This window comes from Bombina bombina, chromosome 3 (assembly GCF_027579735.1).
Source record: "Bombina bombina isolate aBomBom1 chromosome 3, aBomBom1.pri, whole genome shotgun sequence".
Classification (NCBI taxonomy): domain Eukaryota; kingdom Metazoa; phylum Chordata; class Amphibia; order Anura; family Bombinatoridae; genus Bombina; species Bombina bombina.
In genome coordinates this window covers 793,960,654-793,985,077 of record NC_069501.1, presented here as the reverse complement: position 1 = coordinate 793,985,077, position 24,424 = coordinate 793,960,654, and the positions used below count along the sequence as shown (strand labels likewise).

At 37.3% G+C, this 24,424-nt stretch overlaps 1 protein-coding gene across 4 annotated transcripts in view; it reads left to right on the top strand.

Annotated features, from left to right (window-relative positions):
* The window catches only part of LOC128654052 (inosine-uridine preferring nucleoside hydrolase), a 134,002-nt gene extending 120,087 nt beyond the window's left edge, over nucleotides 1-13,915 (top strand). For all 4 annotated transcript variants that reach the window (XM_053707712.1, XM_053707711.1, XM_053707710.1 and 1 more), the window contains exon 6: nucleotides 11,754-13,915. In XM_053707712.1, the coding sequence (XP_053563687.1) occupies nucleotides 11,754-12,101 (348 nt within the window). In that variant the 3' untranslated portion in view covers nucleotides 12,102-13,915. The remainder of the gene's footprint in view (nucleotides 1-11,753) is intronic.
* Nucleotides 13,916-24,424: the final 10,509 nt, after the last annotated feature.

Genomic DNA, 24,424 nt, shown 5'->3' with positions numbered 1-24,424 from the left:
ATTCCAAAACAGCTTAGCCCCAACAGCCTGGCTATCACAACAAGGGAGGAATCTGCACCTATTACTGCCACAATCCAGCTCCAAACCAACAAACCTACAGATGGAGCAAACCGGAGCTGCGCACGCATTGGAGACAACCTTCCACTGATGGAAGAAACTTGCGGTGGCTCTCCTGACATGGAAAGATGATCTCCCGCAGCAAGCTTAGAGCACACACTGCCAGCAACCCCTGAGATCACAGCTATTCTCTTTGATACACCAAACACAGAGGTAAGGCTGCATTTACTCATCAACCATGGCCCAGTCGCCGTACTGATATGCAGAGACGCGGCAAAATTCCATGTCTCCCGACAACTGCCATCTATCTGTGAGTACATAGCGAAAAGTATACTTCGGGACTCAAACAATTTCTCCCAACTGACCCAACTTCCTTACTCCAAGTTTGAGTTCGCTGAACCGGCTCCCGAATTCACCTTGCTCCTAGCAAAAACTTTCCCAACTACCCAGGTACTGAACTATCGCATTTTGTATTCCATGTTGCGGGACTATATAATACTGCTTCTGACTATTAAGTTCCGCTATGTATATCACATGCCTATCATCTCTGTTTATTATGGGTGAAATGTTTTCCTACATGGATAAGAGAAAACTATCATAATCTGTGCTGTCTACTGTATATAGAATATGCACTCCCGGTATTGTCTAGAGTGGGTCTTAAATCTATATTTGTTATGAGCCTATGACTGGGTAATATATAATGTTTAGCTTACCCCTCTTACCATGGTATTAGTGATGACCACATGGTCTGACTGCAGTACTTACGGAGAGATCACCTGGGAGGAATTACTATTTGCTTACATTCATAGTCATCTGTCTCGTTGTTGTTATCTTGTCTACAAAGCATTTGCAATGGCAGCTTAGCTACTGATTCCTTTCTTTTGAAGAATTAGGAAGACCTGCAAACCAGTTACAGTTGAAGCTTGTTATCTGGGCAAGTCTACAAATTTGGCTTTTCTAGCTGTTGTGTAGATTCTGGATTCTCTCCAGGATAGCATAATTATAAGATCTGGGCCTGATATTCAAAACCTCGCCGGCATGGAGAGAAAGCACACAAAATCTTTGCGTTTTTTTTAGACCTTGTATTGTAAATGTAGGAGTCTCTGTTTCACATAGAGAACACTACAGAGTAACATAAAATAATTCAGAAACACAAATTTTATCTTGAGAAATGTTTAAGGGCCTCGCCATACCGACAAGACTTCTTAGATCATCTCGCCTGAGCGGTGAGATTTTGAATATCAGACCCTCTGAATGTTCAGGAACCTAATTCAGTGGAAAATAAATGAGTCCTGTTTTCATGCATAAGTTTCCTTTATTTGACTTAAATTAAGTTTGGCAGATTCTTAGTTTTTTCCTTTAAAAGCTATGCAAAACTTATCATTGAAGATTTGATTATGACAATCCACAACTTAAAGCGTTTTAGAACAAGTAGCTTTTCACTGTGTTCCTTTTTTTTCTTAAAGATATTTTTCTCAACACTCCCTTTAACAAATACATTTTATTTCTAAGATGTTAACTTGGAGTTCTACCTTTTTACAATCCAAAGAATGACATTAAAGCTCTTCTGCACATACTTGATTTAGTAAGAAGATTTTTTTACTATCTGGCTATCATTCTGATCCCAGACCAGGTGACTTTCAAAGCTTCTTTAGATGGTGTATGAGAATACTGCAGTATACATACTCTATTCTCAGTATAGATAGTGGTTTCAACAGGCAAAAGCAGCTATTTCATTTGGGAGCACATTAAAGGGGAGAAAATGTTAAACTTTCTAAACATTGAGGCCGAAGGGAGTCACTAAACTGCTGCTGCCTTCAGTTGCATTAACTTAGGTCAACATATACCATTCTCCTTTCAGCTTAGCTGCAATACTAACAGCTTAAAATCACATACTCTCAAACAAATACTCGTCACCACGTTTTCACACTTTATAATGTTATTTATTATGTTTTCAATCTTATAACACTCGCATACATTTGCTCTCTTTGCTGACATAGCTCCCAAACATGTAACCCACATTTTTTCTTAAATGATTCAGATTGAACATACAATTTTAAACAACCTTCCAATGTACTTTTATTATTAAGTTTGCTTAATTCTCTTTATATATTTTTGTTGAAGGAGCAGCTATGAACTACTGGGAGCTAGCTGAACACATCTGGTGAACCAATGAAGAGGCATTTGTGTGCAGCCACCAATCAGCAGCTAGTTAGTAATGCATTGTTGTTCCTGTGCCTACCTAGGTATGCTTTTCAACTAAGTATACCAGAAGAATAAAGCAAATTAGATAATAAAAGTAATTTGAAAAGTTGTTTAACCGCTTAAGGACCGAGGTCGGGCTACATACGTCCTCCAAAAAATATCCCTTAACAACCGCTTCAAGCCGCTCTCCAGGTATTGCAGCGATGCCTCGAAATTGAGGCATTGTGCAATACCCTCTGGTCAGTAACCCTCTCTACATCGATCAGTGATGGTGCCGATCGTTGGTGGCGTGGGAGGGTTAGGAGAGAGGCTGGAGGGCGGCCCATCGCTAGAGGGGAGCGGGTGGGACCGCTACGCTGCAGAAAAGGAAAAAAAATTGAGCGCAGTGAGGGGGGAGGAGGGGGAATGAGGGAGAGGGGGATCCTATGTGGGATCCGATATGGGAAAGGGATCTGGGAGGGGGAGGGTAATGAGGGGGGCAGTTACACTACAGAAAAGAATAGGTTAAAAAAAAAAAGTAAAAACTACAGCAAACTGGGTACTGGCAGACAGCTGCCAGTACGTAAGATGGCAGCTAATAGGTAGAGAGGGGGAAGGTTAGAGAGCTGTTTGGGGGGTCAGGGAGGTTGGGGGGTAAGGGGGGATCCTACAGTGCAGAAAATATATTTAACAAAAAATAAAAATATATATATATATATTATTTATTTTTAAAAAAAGCTTTTTATTTTCATACTGGCAGACTTTCTGCCAGTGACCATTGGGGGTGGGGGATGGAAGAGAGCTGTTTGAGATTGATCGTGGAGGGATCAGGGGGTGGGATGTGTCAGGTGGGAGAGTAATCTATACACTAAAGCTAATATTAACCCTACAAGCTACCTAATTAACCCCTTCACTGCTGGGCATAATACAAGTGTGGTGCGCAGCTGCAATTAGCGGCCTTCTAATTACCAAAAAGCAATGCCAAAGCCATATATTTCTGCTATTTCTGAACAAAGGGGATCCCAGAGAAGCATTTACAACCATTTGTGCCATGATTGCACAAGCTGTTTGTAAATAATATAAGTGAGAAACCTAAAGTTTGTGAAAAAGTGGAATTTTTTTTTTTATTTGATCGCATTTGGCGGTGAAATGGTGGCATGAAATATACCAAAATGGGCCTAGATCAATACTTTGGGCTGTCTACTAAAAAATAATAATATTATATATATATATATATATATATATATATATATATATATAAAGGCTCTATTTCTGTTTAAATGGAGTGATAGCAAAAATGCTAAAAATACTCTGGTCTTTTGAGGATGTTTTAGTCTGAAATACCTGGTCGGTTAAGGGGGTAAACATTGGGTATTTCTAAACTCAGGATAAAAATTAGGAACCATTTAGCATGGGTGTTTTTTGGTGGTTGTAGATGCGTAACAGATTTTGGGGTCAAAGTAAGAAACAATTTTTTTTTTTTTAATTTTTGCATCATATTTTATATTTTTTTTTATAGTAAATTATATGATATGATGAAAATAATGGTATCTTTAGAAAGTCCATTTAATGGCGATAAAAAACGGTATATAATATGTGTGGGTACAGTAAATGAGTAAGAGCTAAACACAAACGCAGCAGAATTGAAAAACAGCCCTGGTCCTTAACGGTAAGAAAATTGAAAAACGGTCTGGTCACTAAAAATTTAGTTTCATTTTCCTTCATAATCTATTTCTATTTTTCACTTGACAACTTTCATTGTTTCATTTCTGGCTGTTTTACTTCTACGTTTCTAGGCCTATTTCAAGGGTCTTTGGCATTGACACTGCTTTAAAGGTACAGTCTAGTCAAAATTAATTTTCATGATTCAGATAGGGCATACAATTTTAAATTCCAATTGACTTCTATCATCAAATTTGCTTTGTTCTCTTGATATTCTTAGTTGAAAGCTAAACCTAGGAAGGCTCACATGCTAATTTGTAAGCCCTTGAAGGCCGCCTCTTATCTCAGGGCATTTTGACAGCTTTTTACAGCTAGGCAGCGCTAGTTCATGTGTGCCATATAGATAACATTGCACTCACTCCCGTGGAGTTATTTTTGAGTCAGCACTGATTGGGCTAAAATGTGAGTCTGTCAAAAGAACTGAAATAAGGGGGCAGCCTGCAGAGTCTTAGATACAAGTTAATCACAGAGGTAAAATGTATATAAATATAACAGTTTTGGTTATGCAAAACTGGAGAATGGGTAATAAAGGGATTATCTATCTTTTTAAACAATTAACATTTTGGAGTAGTCTCTTTAACACCTCCTATTTTGTACCATGTGAAATGGCTATCGTTCCACTCTGATGTATACTCCTGTTTGGGTTTCTCTTGCTTCATTTTTAGCGTCTCCTATTTTCTTTCTTCAACAACTAAAACACCACATCTGTGTTTTCCATTGTATGCACTGCCCTGTAAATACTACTATAATCTATTTAAAATGCCACTCAAAATAGTTCTTCCTGTGGGTTTCTAACCAACACCGCTGATTAACATCCAGTCTGTGCGTTTGTTTAGAACCTTTTCCTCAATAATTTGTCCATTTTCAATTTAAAAACCCGCCTGTCCCCTGATATGTCCCCTTTCTCCTTCCTTGCTAACCCATGTCACTAACTGTCTTTCTCACATCTCCAACTGGATGTCCTCTTACTACCTCAAGCTAAATCTCTCCAAAACGGAGCTCCTTATTTTCCCCCTTCTTCTAAACTCTCCACCCCCAATCTCTCTATAACTGTCGACAACTCCATCATTACCCCTACCCCGCATGCCCGATGTCTCGGGTCACATTTGACTCAGATCTTTCTTTCGCTCCTCACATTCAGTCATTGGCTAAAGCCTGCAGCTTCCACCTTAAAAACATCTAAAAAATTAGACACTTCCTTACACAAGACACAACTAAGATTTTAATCCACTCTCTCATTCTCTCCCGCCTCGATTACTGCAACTCTGTCCTCTCTGGTCTCCCCACCTGCCGCCTAGCTCCTTTACAATCCATAATGAATGCCTCTGCCAGACTCAGCTTCCTTACACGTCGCTCTTCATCTGCTGCACCTCTCTGCCAATCTCTTCACTGGCTTCCTCTTGCCTCTAGGATCAAACACAAAATTCTCATTCTGACATACAAAGCTCTCAACTGCACTGCTCCCCCCTATATCTCAGACCTTGTCTCCAGATACTCTCACTCCCGTCCCCTTCGCTCTGCTCACGACCTCCTACTCTCCTCCTCTCTTGTCACCTCATCACACTCCCTTTTACAGGACTTCTCCAGACTGGCTCCCATCTTCTGGAACTCTCTGCCTCACTCCACAAGACTCTCTTCTAGTTTTAAAAGCTTCAATTGCTCCCTAAGGACTCTACTGTTCAGGGATGCATACAACCTACGCTAACCTTTCTTTATACCAGTTCCTCTCCTCCATTGCTATCCCCTGAACCCCCTTAGCATGTAAGCCTAAGAGTCCAGCTGTTTGTTGATCACCTTCTCAAGAGCTGACTACAACAGTGCAACTCTTGGCAGGGCCCTCTACCTATTTGATCCCTATAATTGTTTTGTTGTACTACGCCTTTGTTAATAGCGCTGCGGAATCTGTTGGCGCTCTACAAATAACCGATAATAATAATAAAAATAATATATCATCCATTTTAGCTACTTATCAACTTACTCTAAAAACAAACACAAATACTCGGCTCAGTATTAGTAGCATCACTTCCAATTGGCATATATTGCCTCTCCAGTCTGGTCAGTTCAATTGTAGTTAACCAAGAAATAAAAAAAAAATTATTATAAAATTCAATTTTCAGCTGTCAAAAACCTTTTGTCCACTGATATTTTTCTGAAACTGCAATGATAAAGTATCAAAAAACAATATCAAAAACCCAAATATATTGTTGCCTATACTCTTGGGTCCGTGCTTAACACACACACACACACACACACACACACACACACACACACACATATATATATATATATATATATATATATATATATTGGGTTATGTATATATTTTTTGATACTAAGTTATATAGTACTGTGTAAACATTTTAGGAAGATGTGAACAAATGCTTTAAAGTAAGTATGCTTTCAAACATAGAAATGTTAATAGTTTATTTTTATCACTTAACAAAATGCAAAAGTCTGTGAATAGATGAAAGATCTAAATCAAATCAATATTTGGTGTGACCACCCTTTGCCTTCAAAACGGCATCATTTCTTCTAGGTACACCTTGCAGAACTAACCACAGTTCTGTGGATTTAGGCAGCTTCCGTTGCTTCTGTCTCTTCATGTAATACCAGACAGACTTGATGTTGAGGGTACATACCATCACTTCCAGGACTCCTTTTCCTAACCTGGCCTGGGATAGTTCTTAATGAATTTGTTTGTTTGTCTGGGGTCATTGTCATGCTCCAAAATAAATGTCTGCCTGTACTTCTCACCATTGAGAAGACCATTCATTCTGGCCAAATTCCCAACTATATTTGCAGAAATGCAGCCCCAAACTTTCAAGGATCCTCCACTATGCTTCACTGTTACCTGCAGACACTCATTCTTGTACCGCTCTCCAGCCCTTCAGTAAACAACCTGCCTTCTGCTGCATTCAGGAATTTCAAATTTTGACTCATCAGTTCTGAGCACCTGCTGCAATTTATTTGCACCACAGTTCCTATGTTTTTGTGCATAGCTGAGTCGCTTGGCCTTGTTTCTATGTGGGAGGTATGGCGTTTTGGTTGCAAGTTGTCCATGAAGACCAATTCTGACCAGATGTCTCTGGAAAGTAGATGAATGTACCTGGGTCCTACTGGTTTCTGCCAATTGTGAGCTGATGGTACTGCTGGACATTTTCTGGGAAGGGAAGTAAACATGATTTGTCTTATATCTGCTACATTGTTTCCTTGTCCGACCACTGCGTCTAAGGTCCTCAATGTTGGCCATTTCTTTCCAATGGCATGGAGAGTCCACAATTTCATTCATTACAGTTGGTAATTCAACACCTGGCCACCAGGAAGACTCGAAGAATACCCAGCAAAAGCTTAAGTATCCCTCCCACTTCCCATACTCCCCCAGTCATTCTTTGCCTCTGTAACTTGGAGGTTGGCGAAGATGGTGCTCTGAAGAAAAACTGGATTTAAGTAATTTAATGGGTAGTTTTCCTACAAGATAGGACTGGGGTTTATGCTGTGTCCATGTAAATCTCTAATTAAGAGTTTTGGTAGCTGTTAGGGATCTTCTCTGTTCTCCTTCCAGAAATCTTTGCTAACACCCCCACCTGGCAACCAGTGTTAGCTTACACTGCTTTCCTTTCTACATCAGGTCCCTGTCAGAAGTTGTATGAAGCTGTCAGAACTGGAAGTGCTGTGTCTGCTCGACAGCAGTGGCTTCAAATGTAAGTGCCTTTTTTTCCTTTACAGGGAAACATGATAGATGGCACTATCAGGGTTGTGACCCATTAAAACTTACTATGGAGCCTGGGGACATATGTTATCCTTATTTAAGGGGATATAATTTATTTCTGAGCAGTGTTTATGCAAGGGTTTGTGCTTGCCTATTCTAAGATCCATTTGTTATACAGGATCATATGTGCTTTGGGACTGGGGCATTTAAGGGCTTGTGAGAGCAGCTGTGGCTTCCTTTATTCAAGATATGGAGGAAGGAACGCTCTGGTGTGTTCTTAGGCTTTTACGGTAACTTTTATTTGCTATGTCTAACGGACATCTTAGCATAGATTATTTTGTTATGTGGGTCCCATCTGTCGGCTGTGACGTGAAGTGGCGCTGTTTTTCACGCACTTCTCAGTTTGACGCTGCGGACCTCCTCTAGCGTGTCCCGTGTGACCCGCAGAGCACATCGCTTCCTCCTTCATACACACACTTTTGGAGGTAGCAGGCATTGCACGGGAGTTGGCACTGAGGTGGGAGGTCAGTAAGGCCCCAGTAAAAGCTGGGGTTTTTATAGAGGTGTCACTCTATATAAGTTTATATATTAAAAAAAAGGGATCCTTGCCTACTATTAATAGATTTGGGAGGGTACTTCACATTCATTGACTCTGACTGATAAATGATTGTTTTGTGAAGAGACCCATGTTATTCCCCCTGCACAGTTATGTTCCACGTTAACCTCTATGTTGCAATCAAAATCTAAAAAGCCTAAATTGCCTAATGTGGCTGGAAAATGTAACCCCTCAGAGCCCTCTATCTCTCAGGACTCTGTTGCACTTGACATGCCTAAATTGTTTCCTCAGTCCCCGTCCCAAGATGTTGCTTAGGCAGTTCCCTGCAGCTCTGGAGGAAAGCTGTTTCTACTGGACTGAGTACGTTACCCGGTTCGGGTAAGAGAAAAGTTAAGCATACTTCCTCTAATACAGGAATTTCTTCTCCCATTCAGTCTGCTTTGGTCAGTCTGTCACAACACTCTAAGGATGAAAATACCTCGGTAGCCTCAGAGGGTGAAATATCTGGTTCTGACTAGGTTGGGGAGTCTGAAGAGATTAACTTCAGATTTAAGTTAGAAAAGCTTTGTTTACTGCTCAAGGGGGTATTATGTACTTTGTATGTTCCTGATCCTAAGCCGTCTAAAAAGCCTAAAATCCCTAAACTGGACAGGGTTTACGATGTCAAACCCAGAACTTCAGAGGTTTTTCCTGTTCTGGCCCGTATGGAGGACATTATCTCTCAGGAGTGGGAGAAACATTGGACTCCGTCCTCGAATTTGAAGAGGATGTTCCCAGTCCCTGTCTCTAATCTGGAATTATGGCGTTCTATTCCAAAGGTGGATGGCGCTATTTCCACCCTGGCCAAGCGAACTACTATTCCTCTAGAGGATAGTACCTCCTTTAGGTACCCCATGGTCAGATGGGGCACTCCGGAGATAGACCTTATGGCTTCTCATCTGGTGGACGTGTTAGCGGTTCCTTGGAAGTTCAGACTTATTTATCTGTTCCCTCCGTTTGCTCTTCTCCCCAGAGTCATAGCCTGCATCAAACAGGAGCGGGCCTCTGTGATCCTAATTGCGCCAGTTTGGCCTCACAGGACTTGGTTTGCAGATCTGGTGAAAATGTCATCCTACACTCCGTGGAGATTACCTCTGAGGACAGACCTTTTACTTCAGGGTCCATTCCTTCATCAAAAGCTAGATTCTCTGAGGCTGACTGCGTGGAGTTAGAAAGCCTAGTTCTATCTTAAAGAGGTTTTTCTGATAAGGTCATTGATACTCAGGCTCGTAAGCCGGTGACTCGTTGGATGTATCACAAGGTGTGGCGCATCTATCCTGGTGCGAGGTTCGAGGTTTCCTTGGCACAAGTTGAGAGTTCTTCAGATTCTGTTATTTTTCCAAGAGGGTTTGGAGGAAGGTTTGTCTGCTAGTTCTCTCAAGGGTCAGATTTCTGCCCTTTCTGTCTTGCTACACAAAAAGTTAGCTAATCTTCCAGACATTCAGTCCTTTGTTCAAGCCCTGGTTAAAAACCGGTCCTGTGTTTAAACCTGTTGCTTCTCCTTGAAGCCTTAATATTTTTCTTCGTGTTCTGCAACAGGCTCCGCCTATGCATTCTATTGATAGTAAACTTTTATCTTGGAAGGTTTTGTTTTTGTTAGCTATGTCTTCTGCTTGCAGAGTTTCAGAATCATCTACCTTACAGTGTGATCTCCTTATTTTATTTTCCATGCGGATAAGGCTGTTCTACATACCAAGTTGGGTCTTCTACCTAAGGTAGTCTTTGACCGCAATATCAATCAGGAGATTGTAGTTCCTTACTTTTGTCCTAATCCTTCTTCTCAGAAGGAACGTTTGTTAAACAACCTGGATGTGGTGAATTCTTTGAAATTCTTTCTCCATGCTACCAAAGATTTTAGGCAATCTAAACCCATCTAAATTCCAGTGAGACACAAACTAACATACACATAGCTAAAAAAAAAAGAAGGGTTCTCTTTTGCAACCATCGCAGGTTCTCTGATGCTATGTGCATGCTATTACATGTAAGAATAGTAAGTCCCAAACTTATTGATTTAATTATTGAGGCTAATATAGAAAATGGGGATCTGCCTCTAATACATGTGCTAGGTACTTTTGAATAATTGGACAGCAAGGTAATAGTTTGTCACTTTATCGATTGTTTATGTTATAATTAACATCAAATCAAATTTGATTGTGTCTACTACGCTCTTTCATCTATTGGGAGTGATTAAAAGTTTCATAGAATGGTGTGAGTCTCCTGGCACAATAGCCCATATTTAGTGGCACTGTCCAAAATTACTTCCCTTTTGGAAAGACATTACCAATTGCCTAAAAATTGTTATGGGTGACCAATTCACTTTGTCTCCTATCACCGCTCTCCTCAACTTTAAACCAGACAGAATGTGCAAAATCAAATGGAAACTGCTGCAATACAGCCTTAACAGAGCACGATTGCTCAATGCACGTAAGTGGAAGTCCCTTTCTGCCCCCACCTTACAGGAATGGTTACACAACACATCAGATCTCCTTGCTGTGGAGGAATACTCACATTTTAAAAATGGCAGCCTGCCACTCTTTCACAACATTCAGTTTTATTGGCAAACACTTCTTCACTCCCCATCTAGATCAGCTTAGTGCAACAGTATAGTATACCTTGAGCCCCAATCGGACTCCCCCCCCCCCCCCTCTTTCTTTTTTCCTATTGCTCCATGTCTCTCTATCTCTGTGGGAGACCAATTTGAATGGAATAGTTTGTCTTTTACTTTTCTTTAAATTGTACAATGCAGATGCCTACAACTCATGGACACTAGACGTTCTGCAGAATGATAGACACATTTGTTGTTTTACGTGTTATCTATTGCTTTTTGAACTCATATCACGCTACCCTCACTTTCTGAAGGTGGCCTCACATGGACTAATAGATATGTATAAATATGAGTAAAAGAGGCCAACCTGAACTTTTATGCTTCTAACATCCAGTTGAGGCCCCCCCATGTCTTCTCTCCACTTGCTAATTTACACGGACTGACAGGTTCTAATGTATATTTTATTGATGATTGTACGACTGTCTACAGTTGGATGATATCTGGCATATTGTATTGTGATTGTTTTGTTCCAATAAAAAAAAAAGTTTCATAGAATAACATGCTTTATTTATATAACTGGCTTTTTAATAATTGTGCTATATGGGGATATACAGTTAGGGTTATAGTGATTAAATTATCATGTGACAGATTTTTTTTAATTTGCTTCTTAGGTTTTGCATTTTATAAATGTCATTTAAAGTTACTTTTTCGTACTATTATTATTTGCAGTAGTGTGTGAGGAATTGTTTTCTTGTTTCTAGTTAGTAACAAGCTACTTAGTGATAGCTATAATGCACTTGGTTTTGCGATCAAGATTTGTGATTCTGCTAATGATAAATAATTTACTCTGAGTGTTTATAGATATTGTTAATACATATGTTATACATTTAAAAAAATTACAAGATGCAAGTATCTTATTCAATGATCTATTCTGTGTTTAGGCTTTTCACGATGAGTGGATCCAGCAGGAAACAAGGAAGGCTGAGTTCATGAGAAAAATCTCTGCTCACTCTGCTAAATACACTGAACGCTGTAATGATAAACCCGGGCACATGTGGACAGCTGGATTTGTGTCCTGTGATTCATATGCAGTGGCAGCAGCTATAGATGAAAGTTTTGTCACAGAGGCCATAGAATGTGGGGTAAGTGTGGAGCTGAGTGGAACACTGACCCGGGGCATGATGGTGCTGGATCCCACAGGGAAACTACAGAAGAAGCGGAAAGCCTTTGTCATGAACAAGTGTGACCTTGAGAAGTTCCAAGGGCTTATGATGTTAGCACTTAACTAGCAGATTTAGAGAGCCTGCAGAAGTTAATTGGTTCTATGTTGTGCTCAGGAAATTTTTGAAACTCCAATTCTGCTTGTTCAAGAATATTTTGTGTTTCAGAAACTTTTAATTTTGAATCTACAACACACTTGATTGGCTTAATCATTATTTTACATACTGCAGAATGAACAAGAAAACTATTTTCTAGTACAGTATATCTCTTTGCTTTTTTTTCTTACTAAAATAAGGCTTTCCTATATTGTTAGGTAATCCTCTGTAGCTTATATAAATACCAACTAAGCTATGCACACCCATGCCTCCATTTGTTTGCAATTACCAGTTAGTGCATATACTAGACTGAACAAATCCCATCTTATTTTAAATTACCCACAATGCAAAAAATGTTCATGAATATTATGTAGTTTCTATTATAAAGGATTAATAAAAATATATTTCAGGAACTTGATCCTTTGACTCTGTCCTTCTGGGAGGAACATCTGACTCTTTTGAGACTGTAATTGTGGTCATTCCTAAACCAGGCCTAGGCTAGTGTTTCTCAGTTCCAACTGAACTAGAGCACAGGTTAAATAATCAGCTGGTCAGTAACCATGGTTATTAACTTGCTCTCACCCATCAGCTGATTTTTTCACCTGTGCGCTGGTTCAGATATCAAGAAAATGTGGCCTGTTTGGTGTCTCGAGGACTGGAATTGGGAAACGCTGGCATAGATTATATTCAAGTCATAAATTGATCTACTTGGTAATAAATATAAACATAGTTTACAGGATTTTGTAAATACTACAACTGCATGCAAGAAGTTTAGGCCACAGTATTCAAATTCACAAATAATTATGGTCTTCAAGCAGTATCTTAAAAATATTTGCTAAATATTTAGCCTTAAACTTGTTGCCAGGGATTGCTTAGCACCTCAGATTTTCCAAATTATAGGATGGCATTCATCCATAAGTTTAAAGGGCCATGATAGAAAAGAAAAAAAAAACCTAGAGAACTGCTGGTTGTCAGTTGAAACTAGGGTTGCCACCTCAGCCATGTTTTCCTGGACACTTATGAGTTACACATGCTGCAGGGTGTGCAGGGAGGAACATGTATTGTGTTTCTGGACAGCACTATTCATGTTCCTCCCTGCACACCCTGCAGCATGTGTAACTCATAAGTGTTCTGTATTTTAAGGGATAGGTGGCAACCCTAGCTGAAACAGCCACTGACTGAATAAACAGTGCTAGTCAAATGACCCATCTGACAAACACAGACACCAAACTCTATGGTATAATCATTTTATTGGCTGCAGGTACAAATGTGTAGCCACTTCACTTATGATACTACAGTTTTTATGAGATACTGCAGCTTGATAATCCAGAAGGTTAAGACAGATATAAACAGGTTCCTTGATGAGTGAATGCTTCTATGGAACGTCTTTTATTACTTATTTAGAAATCAGAGCCAGTACAACTCTATTAGTTTAGCACTCAAATCATAGGACCAAAATAAATAAATAATAAAAAAAATAATAATATATATATATAATTGTGGCATTCAAAAAATAAAAATCTTAATGGTGCTGTAGAACTATGATTTTTAAATGGTCATCAAATCCTCAATACTAGTCTGGATTTAAAAAATAAATAAATAATAATTTCACCTTTAAAAGGGCATCAGTTAGGAACAATGTAAATAGAATGTTTTCTTAGTGGGAAGATGGAGCACTTGCAAAATATGGCATTAACATGTATTTGTGTTATGTAATATAAAACGTGTACTTTTCTGTTGAATACAATAAAAATGAAACTTTTAATTAAAATAATTAATCACTCTTACATTCTCTCTCGTCACCACATGTCTTATTTATGTATTATGAACATTAGGGTTTAAACACAATTATAGTTTGTTTTTATTTATGCTGAAATTTCATTTTGACAGTATCTAAAACCTGTTTTCTCATAAGATACTGAGGATGGGAGATGCAGTTTGTAGTCCAAGGTTATAATTTTGTTTTTCTATCAATGATAAAAACTGCAGGCAGCAAATTTGTTTCTGAAAATTAATGGGACACTGAACCCAAATTTTATCTTTCATGAATCAGATAATGCATGCAATTTTAAGCAGCTTTATAATTTATTCCTATTATCAATTTTTCTTCTTATTCTTGCTATCTTTATTATTATTTTTTTTTATATATATATATATTGACTGTCATATAGCCATATTGTGGGCACTTTTAATTGTTAAAACATTATCTTTATATTCTGTATATATGGCCCCGGGACAGAATATCACTATTACCATTGCTTAAAGGGATACTAAACCCAAATTTTTTCTTTCATGATTCAGATACAGCATGCAATTTTAATCAGCAAGCTCTACCTATGTGCTGAACCAAAAATGGGCCATCTCTTAAGCTTACATTCCTACTTTTGCAAATAAAGATAGCATGAGAACGAAGAAAATTTGATAATAGGAGTAAATTAGAAAGTTGCTTAAAATTGCATGCTCTATCTGAATCATGAAAGAAAAAAAAAAATTAGTTTAGTGTCCCTTTAAGGTTTTTTTTTAATGCTTATTGCTTTGCTTATGCTATAAGGAGCAGCAAAATCTGTCCCTAAACATACCCTAGAAACTGAGGCTCCTGAACACTTTTCTACCATTAAGTGTGCTTATTATACAGCTGAAGTACTTTCTTCAGCTCATTTATGTGACTCATGTTTAGATTTGTTAAATGCATACTGACTAATGTTTCTTTGGGTACACATACTCCTATTCTCTATTTATTACAGGTTGATGCTAAACAAACTTAAAAGATTTGTTCAGAAGTTTTCTTTCTAAGTGATATATACCCTTATCCAAGGGATACTGCGGTATCTTTGGATAATGAGATTTCCTCTCAAGAATGAGTATCCCTCACCTGCTGTAGAAACCTGATAAATTACTATTTTTTATTTTTAGTTGAACACGTTCTCTTTTTAAAGAGTTCTTAGTCACTTTAGGGGTTAAAAGAATCCTAAGTATTCTGAGTATTCTAATGCTGTCTCTGACTTGATTGTTAAGGAATGATTTAAACTGTGTGTATCTGTTAATCTTTTTTGCAAGGTTTAAAGGGACAGTCAACCCAAATTTTCAAATATGTAATTCCTATAAAGTTGCTAACGATGTTTAGTTTGCACTGTAGCCTAATTCATTACCCTAAATAGTTTATAAGCATTTCCTACTTACTTGTTTCTTCTTTGCAGTTTAAAATGCCCGCCTGCCCCCTCCCATATTTCGTCATCAAGATTCCTAAGGTTGCTCAGTCTGCAGCTCTATATCGGCTACTTCTCGTAAATCCACGCTCCTGATTTTTTGCACATGCGCATTGCGTTGCTAACACTAGGGGGAACCAGTGCAGCGGTGATATAAGGACCTCGCAGGGATATTAATATTATAGGGATATTATAGTGACACAGTCGGTACAGGCCGGTAAACACTTGCCCTCTCAATTATATTTTAATAATATCCCAGTATTAACATCCAGTATTGATGCTCTGGTAAGGAACATAAAATATACTCATAAGTTGATTTTATAATAGGAAGTGAATTACAATGGCTTTATGCCCATACACTTGTTCCGCAGTAGGAATGTTATACTCAGCGAGTGAATCTTAGGTATATATTGATAAAATAAACCTTAACCGGTTATTACAGCCACGTAAACAGTGATCACTAAATACCTTTTATACCGTCCAATAGCTATACTTGTATTTAGGTTAGGTACAGACCGGTAATCTTTTAGCCTAGAAAAATATTCTTATGAGACCAGAAATCACCTAATACCGTCTCATAAGAATATTTTTCTCGGCTAAAAGATTACCGGTCTGTACCTAACCTAAATACAAGTATAGCTATTGGACGGTATAAAAGGTATTTAGTGATCACTGTTTACGTGGCTGTAATAACCGGTTAAGGTTTATTTTATCAATATATACCTAAGATTCACTCGCTGAGTATAACATTCCTACTGCGGAACAAGTGTATGGGCATAAAGCCGTTGTAATTCACTTCCTATTATAAAATCAACTTATGAGTATATTTTATGTTCCTTACCAGAGCGTTAATACTGGGATATTATTAAAATATAATTGAGAGGGCAAGTGTTTACCGGCCTGTACCGACTGTGTCACTATAATATCCCTATAATATTAATATCCCTGCAAGGTCCTTATATCACCGCTGCACTGGTTCCCCCTAGTGTTAGCAACGCAATGCGCATGCGCAAAAAATCAGGAGCGTAGACTTACGAGAAGTAGCCGATATAGAGCTGCAGTCTTAGCAACCTTAGGAATCTTGATGACGAAATATGGGAGGGGGCAGGCGGGCATTTTAAACTGCAAAGAAGAAACAAGTAAGTAGGAAATGCTTATAAACTATTTAGGGTAATGAATTAGGCTACAGTGCAAACTAAACATCGTTAGCAACTTTATAGGAATTACATATTTGAAAATTTGGGTTGACTGTCCCTTTAAATGTGTATCCTTTCTTTCTACATACTGATTACATTCTCAGAACAACTATTTTTATTACTGCTTCTAATTTTTAGTTGTCCAGTCTCTCAGAACAGTTTTTTCTGATAACATTGTTAGAATACAAATTCTATTATTTGTGATGCTACATTTGATATTATAAAAATCTATGTCAAAAGCATGTCTGTAGTTATTCTTACCAGAAGGGTCCTGTGGCTTACTTTCTGGAATGTTGTCTAAAGTCTAGATTATTGTCTCTTTCCTTACCCAAAAAAATAAATTTAAACTAAAAAATAAATAAAGAACAGACAACTGACTCCTCTGTTCACAGCAAGGTTCCTATGGTTTACTCTAGGGACCTAATGCTCATTGGAACAAGTCTAAACAGGATAAGAACTTAATTCTCATCTCCAAAAATACTATTTCAATAGCACACACACATATGCACAATACCTTGTGTTCCAGCATTTAAATACCACTCCTCCTCTCAGAGTAAGCAGCGGCCCCAGAATCAGTAATCCTGCAAGGGAGCAGTTTTTAATCAGGACGCTTGGGTTAAGTCTGTCCCAGACCTCTGGGTTCAGAACATTCTCAAGAATATTGCATTGGTGTAAGAACAAGGCCTGCAAAAGAGAGTTTTTTTTATCCATAAATATACTGTATATATAAATTGCATTTTCACTTATTATTTATGACTGGCACCATCATTGTTCTAATTATACTTTAAGGCCATATGCAAAATCGTTAAGTAAGATTTTCATTCAGAGTTGTTGTTTTAGGATATGCTATAAAATAAATCTCAGAAATAAACAAATATAATCATATTGTGTTGCAATCAGCATATGACATCAGTTTGTGTGAAGATAAATATGATTTGTACTAGCTGTAGCTTGTATCGTCTAAATTAAAAGGGACATTCTACTCCAGAATTTGTATTATTTAAATAAGATAGAAAATCCCTTTATTACCCATTGCCCAGTTTTACATAACCAATACGGTTATATTAATACACTTTTTACCTCTGTGATTACCTTGTATCTAAGCCTCTGCAGACTGACCCCTTATCTCAGTTATTTTGACAGACCTCCATTTTAACCAGTTAGTGCTGGCTCATAAATAACTCCACAGGAGTGAGCACAATGTTATATATATGTCACAAGTGAGGTGAGGTAAGAGGTAGCCTTCAAGGGCTTAGAAATCAGCATATGATCCGACCAAGGTTTAGCTTTCAACAAAACATACCAAGAGAACAAAGCAAATTTGATGATAAAAAAGTAAATTAGAAAGTTATATAAAATTGCATGCCTTATCTGAATCATGAAAGTTTAATTTTGACTAGACTGTACCTTTAAGTCATCACCAACACACTACAAGGTACCTCTAGCTCTCTCAGATACAGTTTAAAAACTATAAGTTATGTTTGCCTGATTCATTTCTTTCATGGTAGTGAGAGTCCACGATCCATTATTCTTGGGAATTACTCTTCTCTACCACTAGGAGGAGGCATAGATTCCCAAACCCCAAGAGCTCTATAAAACCCCTTCCACCTCACATATACCTTAGTCTAACATATAGCCAAGCAGAAGAAAAAAAGAATACGAGCTATAAAAGGAGCAGGAAAAAAAAATGATGTGCTGAAGAAAACCTCCCCAAAAAACATAAGGGTGGGGTCTTGTGGACTCTCATCACCATGAAATAAATAAATTTATCAGGTAAGCATAAATTATGTTTTCTTTCATACAGGTGGTGAGAGTTCATGATCCATTACTCCTGGGAACTAATACCCAAGCTGTGGAGTCCACTAGTAATAACATAAAGGGAGGGATTTAAAAACCATCTTTCTTCACTGAGAAATTAAATCTATAACCCCAATATTTTTTTTATGCACTTAAAATAAATCAAACAGGCAAAAATTGAAACTGAGACAGCTGCCCGAAGAACCTTTCTACCAAAGGCTGCTTCAGAAGAAGCAAGAACATCAAAATGGTAGAATTTTGTAATGGTATGCAAAGAAGACCAAATAGCTGCCTTGCAAATTTGATCAACTGAAGCCTCATTCTTGAAATCCCAAGAAGTGGCAACTGACCTTGTAGAATGAGAAGTTATTCGCTGCAGTGAAGGCTGACCTGCCTCCAAGTAGGCCTTGTGAATCCAATGTTTCAACCAAGAGGCCAAAGAAACAGCAGAAGCTTCATGACCCTTCATAGGACCAGAAAAATGAATGAACAAAATATGTTTGTCTAAAGTCCTTAGTAGCATTAATGTAATATTTCAATGCCCTAACAACATCCAAAGAATGCAAATATCTTTTTGAAGCATTCTTAGGATTAGGACACAGAGAAGGAACAACAGAAAAACTTGTCTGCTAAATTTGTCTAAAGAACCAACCTTAGGCAAAGAAACAAATGAAGTCCGTAAAACAGCCTTATCCTGATGGAAAATCAGATTAGAAGGATCACAAGAAAGAGCAGATAACTAATAAACTCTTCAAGCAGAAGAAATAGCCAAAAGAAATAACACTTTCCAAAAAAGTAGTTTAATATCCATCTTATGCATGTACTCAAAAGGATGATCCTGCAAAACCCTTTACACCTTTATTCCATGGAGAAGAAATTGGCTTGATTACAGGTTTAATACAAATCAGAACCTGTACAAAACTATGAATATCAGGAAGATTAGCAATCCTTCTGTGGAACAAAACTGAAAGAGCACAAATCTGCCCCAGCGGAGAACTGGCAGATAGGTCATTATCCCAGACCATCCTGCATGAACTCCAAAATCCTAGGAATTCTGAAAGAATGCTAGGAAAAAACATGATCTATATACCAAGAAATAAAGGCCTTCCAGACCTTGTGGTAGATTATTCTTTTTTTTTAAATATATATTTATTGATTACAATCCAATATCCAATACACGGCAAAAAAATACAACAAAAAATATGAATGAATATTTTTAGCTGAAAGTCTTTAACATCAGAAATTCAGCTCAACAGAACAATTTTTGCCTTCTTATTCGTAAGTATAACTTGGATTGACAATTTTCTAACATAATTAAACGACAAAATACCAGAAAGGAAAAAAAAAAAAAAAGAAAAACTCTATTACAGGAACAAAAAATCCGTTTATTGTGGTAGATTATTCTAGTAACAGGCTTACGAGCCTGAATCAAGGTTTCAATTACAGAATCAGAGAAACCCTATGTTTAACAACTAAACGTTCAGTTTTCATGCCATCATGTTCAGAGACTTGAGATCTGAATAGAAAAACAGACCTTGAGAAAGAAAGTCTGACAGCAGAGGAAGAGGCCAAGGAGGGCGGCTGGATATCTGAACCAGATCCACACACCAAATCCTGCAATGCCATGCTGAGGCAAACAGGATTACTGACAAGTTCTCTAGGCTTATCTTGGAAAATAGTCTTGGAAGAAGTACCAGAGGAGGCAACAGATAAGCAAGCAAGTATTTCCTGGGAAGATTTACCCACCTCCCAGTAAGCTTTATAAATTCTTTAACCAAAAAGCTTTTCTGTAACAGCTGTTTTTTAACCTTTACTTGGACCTGAGAAATAAAAGAATGGCTGACGCTGATGAGAAGAGGCAGAAGGGCAGATGATAATGGAATCGGAATGATGATAGTCCATAGTGCTCCACAACATGTGGGGTATATTTCTCGCCACTAGGAGGAGGCCAAGAATCCACACAGGAGCTTAAATTCCCTCCCATCTGTCAAGGTATCTGAGTATTATTAAATAATATACACATATATAATTATTATTTAATAATAATATGGCTGTGTACACCAAATAATTCATTTCATTGGTAAAACTCCAAAATGTCACTGTGTGTAATTTTGCTCTCACTTCTTTTGATTACACAGGATACATCACAGGCCTTTGTCCCAATTCATCAAAAGAAATTGTATTTAAAGGACCAGTCAACACAGTGGATTTGCATAATCAACAAATGCAAGATAACAAGACAATGCAATAGCACTTAGTTTGAACTTCAAATGAGTAGTAGATTTTTTTCTGACAATTTTAAAAGTTATGTCTATTTCCACTCCCCCTGTACCATGTGACAACCATCAGCCAATCACAAATGCATACACGTACCATGTGACCGCCATCAGCCAATTACAAATGCATACACGTTTATTCTGCACATGCTCAGTAGGAGCTGGTGACTCAAAAAGTTTAAATATAAAAAGACTGTGCACATTTTGTTAATGGAAGTAAATTAGAAAGTTGTTTAAAATTGCATGCTCTATCTGAATAATGAAAGTTTAATTTTGACTTGAGTGTCCCTTTAAAGTAATCTTAGAAAAGACAGTTGGTCTAGTTAATTTCAGACAGTCATTTCAAAGAAAGAACAAAGGCTTAGACTGCTGTATAGATAAGACCAGTGAACCATTTCAAAGTAATATTAACATGATGGAGCCTCAGAAGTGTATACCCATATATGAGCTTCCCGCCCATAGATGAGTAATGAACTCACAGGCCCCCTGGGAAGTTATAGACGGTCCGTCTGTGAGAATGTTTGAATTTACAAACATCTTCAAGGAATTGTAGCTTTTACCAAATACCTGTTAAATGATCCCCTGTTGCCCATCCATGTGTCACTGTTGTATTGAATCAACATCTGTACTAGCTAAGCAAAAGCACGTCTTGCATTTTAACTCTCAAATTCATTTTTAAAATACCGCTTGTATAATTTTAAATACTGTATAGAAATGTGTATTTGTGGACCTAAGAAGCAGTGACAAATAGCAACATATTAGATAAATATTTGCTGAGATTGATAAATATTGCAAATAGATATATGAATGTTTGACATTTCTAACAATTATTTCTTTGTGTTGCAGACAGCAGGATGTCCTATGAATGTTGGTCATGGGCATCAATCTATACATTCAATAAGAGGTTTACTGAATATGAAATATGCTGTGGTTTTATATGAATAAGAGGAAATAGCCAAATACTATTTTTAAATGGATTTTAAGATAATAATTAGCAGTATAAATTGCTTATTAATATGATTATTAAAAATATGCTTATGTCTGGTATTGAAGAGATCAGAGAAAATAGCACTATATGGTCCTATGAATATTAAACACATAGTTTATTAATATCAAATTATAGTGATTGATATTTAGCTAAGAGAACAGATAAAAAAAGAAATGTGACCTTTTGGGAGCTATCAGACAAACCCTTGTCAAGGCAATCTTGTAAAAACTAAAGGAATACCAAGAAAACCCTCTAGAAGAGCACCATTCAAAGTATGCCTTCCAAAGTTTGTGATAATTTGTTTGGATAACTCTGGCTACAATAACTGAATCAGAGGAACCTCTATGTTTTAATAATAGGCGTTTAACCTCCATGCCATAAAACTTAGAGATTTGAAATCCTAATGGAAAAAAGGCAATTGAGACAACAGATCTCGTCTTAGAGGAAAAAGCCATGTGTGATGCACTGTCCCTTTAAGAGAGTCACTGCTTTAGATTCTGAAAAATGAGTACTAGATCAAATTAAACCAAAATATATTTTCTTTTAAAGGATAACTTTTCACAGGATTCTTACTGTATAATTCAGTTATAATTTGTAATGAGGAAAAGGCCAAACAGAATCCAAACTCAACAAAAAACATAATTTATGTAAGAACTTACCTGATAAATTAATTTATTTCATATTGGCAAGAGTCCATGAGCTAGTGACGTATGGGATATACAATCCTACCAGGAGGGGCAAAGTTTCCCAAACCTCAAATGCCTATAAATACACCCCACACCCACAATTCAGTTTAACGAATAGCCAAGTAGTGGGGTGATTATATAAGGAGTAGAAAAGCATACAAAAAGAGGAACTTTTTTTACAAAAATCATAACCACCAAAATGGGTGGGCCTCATGGACTCTTGCCAATATGAAAGAAATTAATTTATCAGGAAAATTCTTACATAAATTATGTTTTCTTTTATGTAATTGGCAAGACTCCATGAGCTACTGACATATGGGATAAAAATACCCAAGATGTGGGAGACCACAGAAGAGTCACTAGAAAGGGAGGGATAAAATAAAAACAGCAATTTCCGCTGAAAAAATTAAATCCACACAAAAGTTTTTCTCATTAATTGAAAAAAACTTAAAACAATAGCAGAATAATCAAACTGAAACAGCTGCCTGAAAAACTTTTCCACCAAAAACTGCTTCAAAAGAAGCAAATACATCAGAATGGTAAAATGTAGTAAATGAATGCAAAGAAAACCAAGTTGTTGCTTTGCAAAACTAAACAACTGAAGCTTCATTCTTAAAAAACCACCTAAGAACGTATTTAAGATACTTCTTAACTGCTAAGGAACTGCAAGTCCCTATTAAATGATTGACATATGCCACAATTGTGACATTGTCTGAAAGAAAAAATCTCTCCTAAAAAAAGCTAAGCCTGAAAAGAGCTCTGAAATAGTTCAAATATCGATTGGAAACCTCACCTCTTGAAGTTTCCAAACCCCTTGTGGTGTCAAAGACCCTCAGACAGCTCCCCAACCTGCAAGACTTGCATCCATTAAGAATACAGTCCAGGAAGGATGAACAAAAGGAGATCCCCTGAATAAAACGATGATAGACTAATCATCAAAAACAGAGAGAATAAAGTTTTAGGATTTAAAAATATCAATTGAGATATCTGAAAACAAAACCTGTATCATAGATTCAGTATGCAAAGCAAAAAGAGATCTCAGAAGAAAAACGAACAAAGGGAATCACGCCAGATGCTGCAGTTATGAGACCTAAAACATTCATGCACATAACCACTGAAAGAAATGAACCAGACTTTAAGAAAAACAGACTAATGCCAGATACAATTGACTTTTGTCCAATAAAGACAAAGACATGCATACAGAATCCAACTAAAAACCCAAAGAGAAGTGACCCTTGTCTGAGGAATCACGAAACTCTTAGGTAAATTAAATCCTCCAACTATGTTTTGAAGAAACAAAACTTAGTTGATTCATAAGAAATTCCAAAAAAGAAAGATCCACATATAATAATACTGCTCTTTCATAAATATGTATTGGGTACTTGTAAGCGCGTCTAATTACCCATAAGGGACATAAAACACTGCTGATTCAATTGACCTTGGAGAATGAAAGGCTGAAGTAGCCAAGAAGTGGCTACTGAACTAGTAGAATAAGCAGTAATTCTCTGAAGCGAAGACTGACCTGTCTCCAAATAAGCTTAAGAAACAAAAAGCTTTAACCAAGATGGCAAAGAAATGGTAGAAGTTTACTGACCTTCCTAGGACCAGAAAAAACAACAAATAGACTAGAAGTCTTCCTGAAACCTATAGTAGCTTCAACATAATATTTCAAAGCTCTTAGGATATCCAAAGAATGTAAAGATCTCTAAAAAGAATTCTTAGGAAGAAATTTAAACGAAGTCCGCAAAACAGCCTTATCCTGATGAAAAATCAGAAAAGGAGACTGACAACAGAGAGCAGACAATTCAGAAAACTCCTCTAGCTGAAGAGATAGTCTAACATTCAAAGTATGCATAGGCTCAAACAGAAAAGCCTGTATAGCCTTAAAAAAACAATTCAAGACTCAGAGGAGAAATTGATAAAATAACAGACTTGATACGAACCAAAGTCTGAAAAAAACAGTAAATGTCAGGAAGAATAGTAATCTTTTCTTATAAAAGGAAACAGAAAAGGCAAAGATGTGTCTCTAAAAAACTTATAGACCAATCGTAAACCAAACCATCCTGAAGAAACTGAAAAATTCTAGGAATTCTAAGAGAATGCCACAAGAATTAATGAGAAGAGCACTATAAAATATAGATTTATCA